Below are 12,215 nucleotides of genomic sequence, written 5' to 3'. Positions count from 1 at the left end.
CTTGGTACAACTAACTTATCCTTTTCATAAAAGTATCACTTCCTAAAATTATCGTTTCTTAAAATTATACTTAAAATACCTCTAAAACAAATCCATGTGATTTTCCTCAAAGCCTTACTTATTGACTGATCAAAAGTTACTTAATACTGTCACTAGGGTTCAACGACTCCCAGTTATTTTAATATGAAATCAAGGGAACTATTATATATTATAAGAATTGTGTTTCATACACTTTCCTTATAAAATTTTTACTTTTTTCTTTTCTGAAGAGACAGAGAGAGAGCAAAGGGGCATCACAGATTGGGGGGAGGGGCAGGTCAGAGAGAGAGAGAATCTTAAGCAGGCTCCACACCCAGCATCAGGCTCAATATGGGGCTCAATCTCAAAACCCTGAGATCACAACCTAAGTCAAAACCAAGAGTCAGACACTTAATCAACTAAGCCACTCAGCTGTCCCACATTTGATTTATGTTATAGCTTCTCTTTGCTTAAACTTGCTAGCTTTTTTTTAACACTTCTTAGCCTAATAAACATATGTTGTCTATTTTTGTACTTTTGAATAAGAAGAGAGAATAGCACCAAAAACTAATGACTAAAACAAGTAGCCCCACTAAATAAAGGATCTTTTCAGTGTCTACTGGAAATGTGTTTTTATCTGAAAAGATCAATAAACTGGTAGTTTTGCCTCTACTAAAGGTCTTACTTGCAACCAAATGGTTTTTAACTTAATTGAAGACAAGCCTGGTGTTCTCATTAAAGACTGTGAATACACCAAAAGTTATTTTTAGGGATGCCTGGGTTGGCTCAGTCGGTCAAATGACTGACTCCTGGTCTTGGCTCAGGTCATGATCTCAGGGTTGTGGGATCAAGCCCTACACTGCGCTCCCAGATCACTGGGGAGTCTGCTTGAGTTTCTCTCCCTCTGCCCCTCTTCATGCTTGCATGAGGGCTCTCTCTCTAAAATAAATAAATCTTTCTTAGAAGTTATTCTTTTTTTCTTGAGGTTGGAAAAACTTTTATCTAAGGCAGGGAGATGACCGCCTTGAAGGAAATGTGTTATTCCAGCTAATAATGGCAATTGGAACAAAAAGGCAGTCAAGATAATACAGGATGAATAAAAGTCTGGATACCCTAGTTCAATCTATTTTTTGGAGTGAACATTTATTTTATTAATGCTTTAAAGTGAAAATCCTGATTCTGCCGTGATAAAATAAAAAATATCTGCTGTTTTAGTATTAAATTTTACCATTTGTTCCTGGGAAAGTATTATGTATTACAACTAAATTATCTTTTTTTTTTTTTTTACTATGACAAGTATTGTTTTTTAAAAAAAATCACCATCCTCTTTTATTATGAATTAAAGAAAAGATCAAATTAAAAGATTACATTCTTTGATTTATGTGAAAGATTTAAAATAATTCTCTCCCTCTGGCCCTCCCCCTTTGTGCTAATAAATGAATTTTAAAAATCTAAAAAAAAAAATCTCAAAAGGCAAAATACAGGACTTGTTGGATGAAATAACAGACTCAGTTATTATCTATGCCAGAGATAGGCCAAACTCATTCGCATCAATAAAAGGGGTCACTGGGAATGGTTAATGGCTAATGGAAGAATAACTGAATGTATTTAAAAAGCACAATAGGAAAGCCATTGTTTCCATATAGCAGGAAACTGGAAGAAAGAAAGGAATGATATTAGTAATATAATCTATTCACCATTCCAAGACTCAAAAATATCTGAAAACTGAGCCATCAAACAAATTAATTAACTAGAATAGAGATATGAGACTTGAAGCCCTACGACAGAGAGACACATGGCTCTCTAGTCTGTAAGATATGACAGTTACTAAACTTAATGTATTAATTAATATATCTAAAGAAAGAACTAGGGGCACCTGAGTGGTTCAGTGGGTTAAGCCGCTGCCTTCGGCTCAGGTCATGATCCCAGGGTCCTGGGATCGAGTCCGGAGTCAGGCTCTCTGCTCAGCGGGAAGCCTGCTTCTTCCCACACCCTGCCTGCCTCTCTGTCTACTTGTGATCTCTCTCTGCCAAATAAATAAATAAAAATTAAAAAAAAAATAAAAATAAAGAAAACTATATATCAAAAGAGGGACTGGTTAATCACAAAAGCAATAAGTAAATGAATGAAAATGTAATCACAGAAGGTCTTACAAGAACAAACATCTCTTGTGCCCATTCAAGTTCTTGCTTAAGGGAAAGAATCTTAGCTTAGCTAACCTGAACATTACTGGTTCTTTGGTAAGAATATTTTTATGGTGGGTGAGACTTCCTTAAGCTGTACTAGCTGAGAGGACTCCAGTTCTAAAGATCTACTAATTCCCTTTGTTTGGATTCCATGCTTGCAAAACAACCCTTGAAAACTTTGACTTCCCACTTAGTGATTTGTCCATAGTAAAAGAATATGGTGAACAGACTGGCTTAAAGATCTGTATGTGTCGATGTGGAATAATCTCCAAGATACTTATAAATGAAAAAAACAAGGTGCAGAACTGAGTGTATAAAGAGAAGCAGGGAGGAATGTGTGCGTATACACACACACACACATAATATATACACACAAAGAATATTTTCAAAGAGTTCAAGAAACTGGTAACAGTGGTATCCCTTTGGCGAGAACTGATATATCAGGGATCAGGTAGAGGGAAACTTATATGTATATGTTCATGAAAAATGTTTGAGTTAAGAATAAAAATGAATGACACCTGGATAGTTCAGCTGGTTATGCATCTGCCTTTGGCTTAGGTCTTGAGACCTCAGGCTCTCTGTTCAGCAGGAGCTGCTTCTCCTTCTCCCTGCCACTCCCCCTGCTTGTGCTCTCTTTCTCCCGTCAAATAAATAAATAAAATCTTAAAAAAAAAAATCTTAATTATAATCTTCATGTTCTTACTGGTTTTCAATAGGAACTTGAGCTTTGTCTTCCTTATGGACTTAATTTTCATTATACAGTAACTGTTAGACAAGAGGTAGTAGGAAGTATTAGAAAAGTACTTAATTCCAACCTCAAAATGACAAGCTTATTAAATCTTAGTTATCTCTGTTGCTCAATTGAATGTGGCAAAGAGCATCATTTTTTTCCCATAGAACTGAATAAATTATTCTTAAAATAAACCATTCGATATCAAGCATATCTTTCAAACCAAATTTCCTATTCTGTAAAAGTAGAGCACAAATTTACAATCTATTTTGATTATTTTCTTTATGAAACCAGCAAAAATTTTTATTGTGCATTTTTGTGTGAAATACTAGGTTATATACTTTTCATATTGTATTTCCAATCCTCACAATCTTACAAGGTGGTATTATGCTTAATTTTGCAGGTGAGAAAATTGATACAGAAGTTAAAATGTTTTGTCTAAGGTCGTGGTATTAACTATTTGTATGGAGCCACATCCCAGTCTAGACCTGATTCTGAAGCCAGTACTCTGAACACATCATGGTACTTCTACTCGTCATTTATTTAAAAATAGTCATCATGTAGTAGTACAGAGATTTAAAGTTGCATAATATATATTAATCAAAAGACAACTATTCGTACGATTTGCTCCTATGATTGATTTGTTTTTTCTCCTGAGGGTTTACAACTGAGAGTGCAGATTACCAAAGCTTTTGTGCTCTTAGATCAGCCCATATCCTGTTTCTAGGTAATCACTACCATACCCTGTTTTTTTTCTTTTTAAAAAGATTTTATCTATTTATTTGACAGAGACATAGTGAGAAAGGGAACACAGCAAGGGGAGTGGGGGAGGGAGAAGCAGGCTTCCTGATGCGGGGGTCACTCCCAGGACCCTGGGATCATGACCTGAGCCAAAGGCAGACCCTTAACAACCGAGCCACCCAGGCACCACTCATACTCTTTTTTTAAAGATTTTATTTATTTATTTATTTGACAGAGAGAGAGATCACAAGTAGACAGGCAGGCAGAGAGAGAGAGAGAGGGAAGCAGGCTCCCTGCTGAGCAGAGAGCCTGATGTGGGCCTCGATCCCAGGACCCTGAGATCAGGACCTGAGCCGAAGGCAGCGGCTTAACCCACTGAGCCACCCAGGTGCCCATACTCTGTTTTTTTAACGTATGTTGAGGTTTTCTCTCTTATTTAAGAGACACGTGGGTATGTATAGGTAGAATATTCAGTATGGATTGAACTGTGGAGAACACTTGGCACAGGATAAACAGTGAAGAAATACTGGCTGATGTGAGGACTATAACCTAATTAACAGTGGTGGTAGCAGGCTGTTATCACCCTAATCCAGAGTTAATCTTTGTATCACTAATGGTGGGACCACCAGATATGGTGTATCTTCTAATGTAATGCAATACAATATACACATTACCTAGGATGAATTCTAGCCAAAAATATTTAACTTGTCTCCATTAAATGGAAGCTTATAGAGCTAACTTCCAGTTTTCAGAAAACACAGCTAAATTTAGCTAAGTGACAGTGTAAGGCAGCAACCTAATACAGAAGGTGGACTATTTTTCTGGACAACTTCCCCATCAACAAGTTAAAATCATGGAAAAAAAAAAAAAAAAACAACTGTTCTGGATTTAGAGACTTCATGGGAATAACCAGATGCAATAAGTGGTACTAAATTGGATCAAGGTTCATTAAAGAACAGTTTGGAAAAGACTGGGGAAATATGAATACAGATTGGGTATTAGTTAATATGAAAGAAATATTACTAACTTCAAGCTGGATGTTATTTAGCCTATGTTATTGTTTTAAAGATGTGTCCTGAGGTAAAAATAAACAAACAAATAAATTTTTAAAAACTGGCTGAATGAATGGATGAATAAATGAAAGAGAAAGTCTGGGCTAGAGTTCTAGGTCTGATAGCCAATAACATGTATGGTAATTAAAATCAAGAGAAAAAAAGAGATCACCTAGGAAGATGGGATATAAGGCAAGACAGAGAGGTGTGAACTGAGGTGACTATCAACATTTCAAAGGCCAGACAGAGAAGGAACGATCAAATGGGAAAAAGAGCAGTTGAAGAGGACCATGAGGAAATGGTGTTCCAGAAGCTAAGGGAGGACTTTCAAGAAAAAGTAAAGCAACTGATAAAGTCAAATCCTAAAGTGAGATCAAGGTGAATAAAGACTGAAAAGAGGCTAAAAAATAACAAATAGAAGGTCAGTGATGGCCTGATTGAGAGGAGTTTCAGCTAAGTGACTGGAGGGGAAGCAGAGGAATGAACTACAATTGAAGTGGAGATATCACTTCTCTTTCAAAGAAGTTTGGAATTTCTCAGAAAGATGAGAACCTGACAAACAATACACATTGTTCAGATAATGAAATTCCTAATGACTGGTACTAATATGCAGTAACAGGTAAGTGAAGGAATATAAGGAACAGGAGGTGATGATAAGAGTTGTAAAACAAAGGATTTATCTTTATATTCCTTATGCAATGCCTACATAAAATAAATACCTTTTATTATATTCACAACAATCTGCAAGCTCAATATAACTATAGTTTTTTTCTTATTTGCCTCCTAAAGAAAGATAACATCGAAATCTTATATAAAGATGTGCTTCACTGTATGAAATGGATTGACTCTCTTAAAAACTGGATGTAAAATACATGTTTACAAATCAAATAATTAAGCAAAGTAGAAAATTATCTCTATTATCTAAGCCTAATTACCTTTAGAGGGCAATCTGATTTCACTTAGGTCATATTTTTATAAATAATGTTAATAATAACTTACTTGATTTTACAATATACATCCTTTCATTCCTAATTCTAATCCTGTACATATATAGGAGACAGATGCTGGAAAGTTATTATTAGCCCTATTTGACCCAAAGCCGTTCTGTCTGCTAAATGGGGACAAATCTGTTTGAAAACACACACTTTTCCCCTTAGAAGGATACTGTGTTTCCAGAAAAGTTCTAGAAGAGCCCCAAAACTGTTCAACTTTTTTTTTTTTTAAAGATTTTATTTATTTGAGAGAGAGCACGAGAGCAGAGTGAGCAGGAGGAAGGGGCAGAGGGAAAAGCAGACTCCCTGCTGAACAGGAAGCCCCATGTGGGACTTGATCTCAGGTATCTGAGATCATGACCTGAGCTGAAGGCAGAGCTTAACTGAATGACTGAGCCATCCAGGCACCTCCTGTTCAGCATTCTTCTGGCTCAGGTCATGATCCCAGTATCCTGAGATAGAGCCCTGCACTGGGCTCCCTGCTCAGTGGGAAGCCTGCTTCTCCCTCTCCTACTCTCCCTCTTTCTGTTGCCCCTCTCAGGGTGTCTCTGTCAAATAAATAAATAGAATCTTTAAAACAAACAAACAAACTCTGTTCTTTCACATTTTTAAGGTCAGCCCATGCTTCTTAATAGCCCTTAAAAAAAAACAACAAAAACAACTGGGGCACCTGGGTGGCCCAGTGGGTTAAGCCTCTGCTTTCTGCTCGGGTCATGATCAGGGTCCTGGGATCAAGCCCCTCATCGGGCTCTCTGCACAGTGGGGAGCCTGCTTCCCCCCATCTCTGCTGCCTCTCTGCCTACTTGTGATCTCTGTCTGTCGAATGAATAAAAATCTTTATTAAAAAAAAAAACTTAAAAAAATTAGTATATTTATATAATAAAATTGGGGTTTTTTTGTCCTTTGTTAAAAAACAGAGTCAAAAACCTTAACTGATTCTTAATCTCACAAAACAAACTGAGGGTTGATGGGGGGAGGGGGGATTGGGAGAGGGTGGGTGGGTTTATGGACATTAGGGAGGGTATGTGCTACGGTGAGTGCTGTGAAGTGTGTAAACCTGGCGATTCACATACCTGTATCCCTGGGGATAAAAATATATTATATGTTTATAAAAAATAAAAAAAATAAATTAAAAAAAAAGAGTCAAATACATTTCTTTCTTACAAAGCAATTATTATTTTTCACTAAAGTCAGTTGACTTTGAAGAAAAAAATGTGCTCTAACCTTAATACAAAGAAGTAATAATTTTTTATAATAATAATTACACAATATTTTATCTAATATATAAAAAGTTTAGATTGTTGGGTGCCTGGGTGGCTCATAGGTTAAGCCTCTGCTTTTGGCTCAGGTCATGATCTCAGGGTCTTGGGAATCAAGGCCCATATTCGGCTCTCTGCTCAGCAGGGAGCCTGCTCCCCCCCGCCCCCACCCGCTCTCTGCCTCCCTCTCTGCCTATTTGTGACCTCTCTGTGTCAAATAAATAAATAAATCTATCTTAAAAAAAAGTTCAGACTGTCAAGTACTGTGAGTTTTCTTTACAGATTTATTTATTTATTTGAGAGCGAGTGCACATGTGCCCATGCATGTGAGCACACAAGTGAGGTGGGGGAGTAGAGCGAGAGGGAAAGAGAGTCTTAAGCAGACTCTGAGTTAAGAGAGGAGCCCCACTCAGGCCTTGATCTCAAGACCCTGAGATAGGACCTGAACTGAAACGAAGGGTTGGATGCTTAACCAACCACACCAACCAGGCACCCCTGGGAGTTTTCTTAAGTGGGTCAGACCTATACTACACTATATAAATAATAACAGCTATTAATTTTTAATAACTTCTATGCACCACTTTCAATGATAAGTACCTTAATAGTTTCAATGGCAGGGGCGCCAGGGTGGCTTAGTGGGTTAAGCCTCTGCCTTCAGCTTGGGTCATGATCTCAGCGTCCTAGGATTGAGCCTCACATCGGGCTCTGCTCAGCAGGGAGCAGGCTTCCCCCTCTCTTTCTGCCTGCCTCTCTGCTTACCTGTGATCTCTCTCTCTCTCTCTGTCAAATAAGTAAATAAAATCTTAAAAAAAAAGTTTCAATGGCAGAACCTGTGAGGTAAGTACTATTTATTATCATTCTCACTTTACATATGAGGAAACAGATTAAATCTTTCTATATTCAAACTAGTGAAGATTTTAAAGACATACCATCTCATCATATGCTGAATTTTTAATCACATCCCAAAACAATAATAATCAAAGCAAAGCTAAAATTTTGGTTTGAGAGCTACGCTCTAATAAATCCATAGGAAAAGTGGAGGTGATATGAAAAAATAAAAATACCAGTTTTGCAACAATGTGAATATATTTAACACTACTGAGTGGCACAATTTTTAAAATTAAGATAATAAATTTATGCCATATTTTTTTTACCACAATTTAAACAAATTAGCTTTGTTAGAAAAATATTAGGGTCCCCTCCCCTGTTTTTTAAAGATTTTATTTGTCAGAGAGAGCATGAAAGAAAAAGCACAGCAGGGGAAGCAGCAAACAGAGGGAGAAGCAGGCTCCCTCCTGAGCAAGAAGCCCAATGTGAGCCTCAATCCCAGGACCCTGAAATCATGACCTGAGCAGAAGGCAGATGCTTAACCAACTGAGCCACCCAGGCATCCTGAAAGATTCTTTACTATATATCTCAAAATAGCCATTTCTCGCTTAGTCCAGTATAGTACATTTAATATTATTCCTTCAAGTATTAACATGATTATTTTTCTATAGCTTATAAATTAAAATGTTTTACTGAAATAATGCACTATAAAAACATACAAGTCTAATACTGAATTGAATTCCTACCTCTAAATATATTTTCCAAATTCTCCCTAATGATGATGTAATTTTTATAATCAGAAAAAAATTTAAAAATTAAGATTGACATTAAGTAACTGTGGCAATAAGAAGAGGTCTGAAACCTGGGTTTTACATCAAGAATCCACTCAATATATACCAGTTTACTTACTTCACCTTTATATTTCAAGTTGCCTGTTAGGAAAAAAGGAAGTCTTTGAATTTGCCTATTGCGTGTGTGTGTGTGTGTGGTTTTGATGTTGTTAAGATTTTATTTATTTGACAGAGATCACAAGTAGGCAGAGAGGCAGGCAGAGAGAGAGAGCGAGCAGGAAGAAGGCTCCTTGCTGAGCAGAGAGCCTGATGCAGGGCTCAATGTGGGGCTTGATCCCAGGACGCTGAGATTTTTTTTTTTTTTTTTAAAGATTTTCTTACTTATATGACGGAGAGAGAGAATCTCAAGCAGACTCTCCACTGAGTGCAGAGCCCAATGTAGTGCTTGATCTCATGACTCTGAGATCATGACCTGAGCTGAAATCAAGCCAACTGGGCACCCCTGCCAATTGTTTTTTATATGCAGAAGCAGTACAAGAGAGTCCGAGTCTACTTTATATCCAAAGACCCTTTAGAAAGAAAAGTGGAATTATTTGGGATCCTACAAAGATTAAGAGAAATAAGCAGAAATATGCTGAGACGTTCACAGTTGTGAAGACACTCTGCAATAACCTTTCACAGCTCAGAATAACAAAGAATGATAGTGTTGAATCTAGTCTTCACTGAGAAAGACTTTTTAAAAAAAATTCTTTTTGGAGGGGGAGAGAAATTTTAATGATTTATGTAATCCAAAACAAATCTTAAATTATGGAAAGCCGTATGTAGACAATGCTTATAAATGACTACACTGAGATTTCACTCAGGAGGTTTAAAAATATTTTAAAAATAAAAACTTTTGTTAATTATGTTGTAGTTCTTTAGAATTGGTTCTCTCACCTGCGTGGCCTAGTCCTTGGAGACATCATTTCATTCCCAAGTATGTGGTACCGTCTTGCTTCATGCAACAGCTGATAACACTCAGGAGAATTCTGGATCAATTGGTCCACCTCAACTGTTTGGACAAAGTAGTTTGGATGCAACAGAGGGAGTCTCACATGTGTCAGGAGCTCATGTAACAGTGGTCTTCTCAGATCAACAGCACGATAGACCCAACGCATGACGGCTTCAAAAACCATTTCCTCTTTACCAATAACAAGTTCATCACTACAAATATAATCAATAAGTTCATCTTTGTCAAGCTCAAGAAATTCTTCATGCTGTGACACATCCTCAAAAGTCTGTAATGCAAAATTCTTGCATTTTGTGAAGAGTGTTTTGAGAGAATGGGTATCAGCAAAGCGTTGGATTCCTAAGCAGTTACAAGGATCAAGTTGCTCCTCTAAGAACTTGGCACAAGCATCACGGAGAACACTAATCTGAAAGAGGCTTGACGTTTCAAAGAGATATTGTACATTCTCTGTAGTGATCTTTACCTTTCCAGTATAAACATACTGCAAAAAACATTCCATAGCTTCAGCTAAAATACCATTGATCTCAACCAACATTTCTCGGCTTTCTCTGTGGTCATTACAAAACATAGCTCTGAAGTAGCTACTACAGGCTGAGAGAACAGCTCTATGGCAAGGAAATTCTTTGCCTTCCACACAAATGATGACATCTGTGAATAAGCGGCTGTCTCGGAATTCATTGAATATCTGGAGTATGTTTTCAGCATGGGATGATCCTGAAGAGAAGTCAAAAAACTCATGGCCTGTGAGAGATTTAGGGTCCATTTCAAAAACTTTACGCTTAGTTGCTGGGGAATCACGAACCCCAAGATCCTCTCTGTTTAGTCTTCGTCCCAATATTAGTACCATTGTTACATCAGTTGACTATGTAATTGTTGAGAAATGTTAAGGCTCTTCTTTATGAGGCTAAAAATAGGGGAAAAAAAAAAGAAAACATTTCAATATACAAAAAACTCAGCACTGAAATGACATAGTCTCATTTTGATGTAAACATTACAATAAAATCACATACTTAATGTATCTTATAAGGAGTATAGAGTACTATCTCTTTTTAGTAAGAATTGACAAATAACAATTCGCATTATGGGTACAATTTGCAATAGTACTTCTTAAGGCCACCCCCCAAAGATGCTATATACTTTTTGAATTACTAATAACTTCTTTCTCCCCTTTTACACAACTGGGTTATATCTACTGACTGCAGAGTTAAGTTTGAGTGCTGTAAGACAAAGAATTTGACCACATTCAGAATCTTAATATAAATGTTTATTATCTTAATATAGTATTGTGAGAGAAGAATTCAGTTATATCTATCAGTAGCCTTTAAAAATATGTGTACTGGTGGGGGCACCTGGGTGGCTCAGTGGGGTCATGTGGTTAAGCCTCTGCCTTTGGATCAGGTCATGATCTCAGGGTCCTGGGACTGAGCCCCACATTGGGCTCTCTGCTCGGCGGGGAGCCTGCTTCTCCTTCTCCCTCTGTCTGTCTCTCTGCCTACTTGTGATCTCTCTGTCAAATAAATAAATGAAATCTTAAAAAAAAAAAAATGGGTACTGGGGCTCCTGGCTGGCTCAGTCAGTACAGGATGTGACTCTTGATCTTGTAGTTGTAAATTGGGAGCCTTATGTTGGGTACAGAGATTATTATCATTATTTTAATATTTATTTATTTATTTATTTGAGAGAGAGAAAGTGAGACAGAGCATGAGCGAGGAGAAGGTCAGAGAGAGAAGCAGACTCCCCGTGAAGCCGAGAGCCCGATGCGGGACTCGATCCCGGGACTACAGGATCATGACCTGAGCCGAAGGCAGTCGTCCAACCAACTGAGCCACCCAGGCGTCCCGAGATTTTTTTTTTTTTTTTAAATGTGTACTGTTTGACCAGCAGTCCCTTCCTAGCAAGCTATCCCAAGTTAATAGGAATAAGTGGAAAGATTTATCTACAGTGATGTTCAATGCTCTATGAATAGAAAATACTTATAACAATCTAAATGCCCTACAATAGGAGATGAGTTAAACCATACTACATCTTAAGGACTGAAGACAGTCTATGCAGCCATTTAAAATTATGTAGACTATTTAATGACAAGGGGACTTATTAATCAGATAATAAGTGAAAAGCAGATCATAAAACATATGCTCAAAATAGAAAAAATTATGTTATCAGTGTATCTTAGGGATAGAAAAAAGGAGGCACATATGCCAAAATGTTAAGTGATTTATTTAACTTCTGGTTTCCTCTATTTCACCCAGTTTCTACTATAAATATGCAGTATCTTGTTTTGAGATCTTTAAGACACATGTATCTATGCCCTTCTCCCTTTCACTAATAAGAAACATCCCCAAACTTCTCTCAGAAATGAAGATGAATAGGTAAACTGAATAAGCCAACAGACTGAGGCAATGGGCTACAGCTATCAATTCTCTTTAAGTTTTGATTTTTAATGTGGTTCTTCTGCTGCCACTCTTTTCACATCTCCATAAATTAATATGTGATCCAAAAGGTCTCTGTAACTGGCTTAAGAGCACTCAGAGTAACTCTCAACTATTCCCATGATCTCATAATCTCATACACACAATTGCTTCTAAAGGTCCCAGCTTCCTTCTGAAATA

General features: G+C 37.2%; 1 protein-coding gene across 13 annotated transcripts in view; it reads right to left on the bottom strand.

Moving 5' to 3' along the window:
* Positions 1–12,215, bottom strand: part of KLHL24 (kelch like family member 24) — a 48,208-nt gene that overhangs the window by 22,126 nt on the left and 13,867 nt on the right. For all 13 annotated transcript variants that reach the window (XR_014301060.1, XR_014301061.1, XR_014301062.1 and 10 more), the window contains one exon: positions 9,534–10,510. Coding sequence is in view for 10 of the 13 variants with exons in the window: in XM_082692646.1 (XP_082548772.1) it covers positions 9,534–10,453 (920 nt within the window). In the remaining 3 variants the exon portion in view is untranslated. The remainder of the gene's footprint in view (positions 1–9,533; positions 10,511–12,215) is intronic.

This window comes from Mustela nivalis (assembly GCF_964662115.1).
Source record: "Mustela nivalis genome assembly, chromosome: 1".
In the NCBI taxonomy this organism is placed as follows: Eukaryota; Metazoa; Chordata; class Mammalia; order Carnivora; family Mustelidae; genus Mustela; species Mustela nivalis.
Note: the sequence above shows the minus strand (reverse complement) of the source record. Positions and strands in the feature narration are given on the sequence as shown.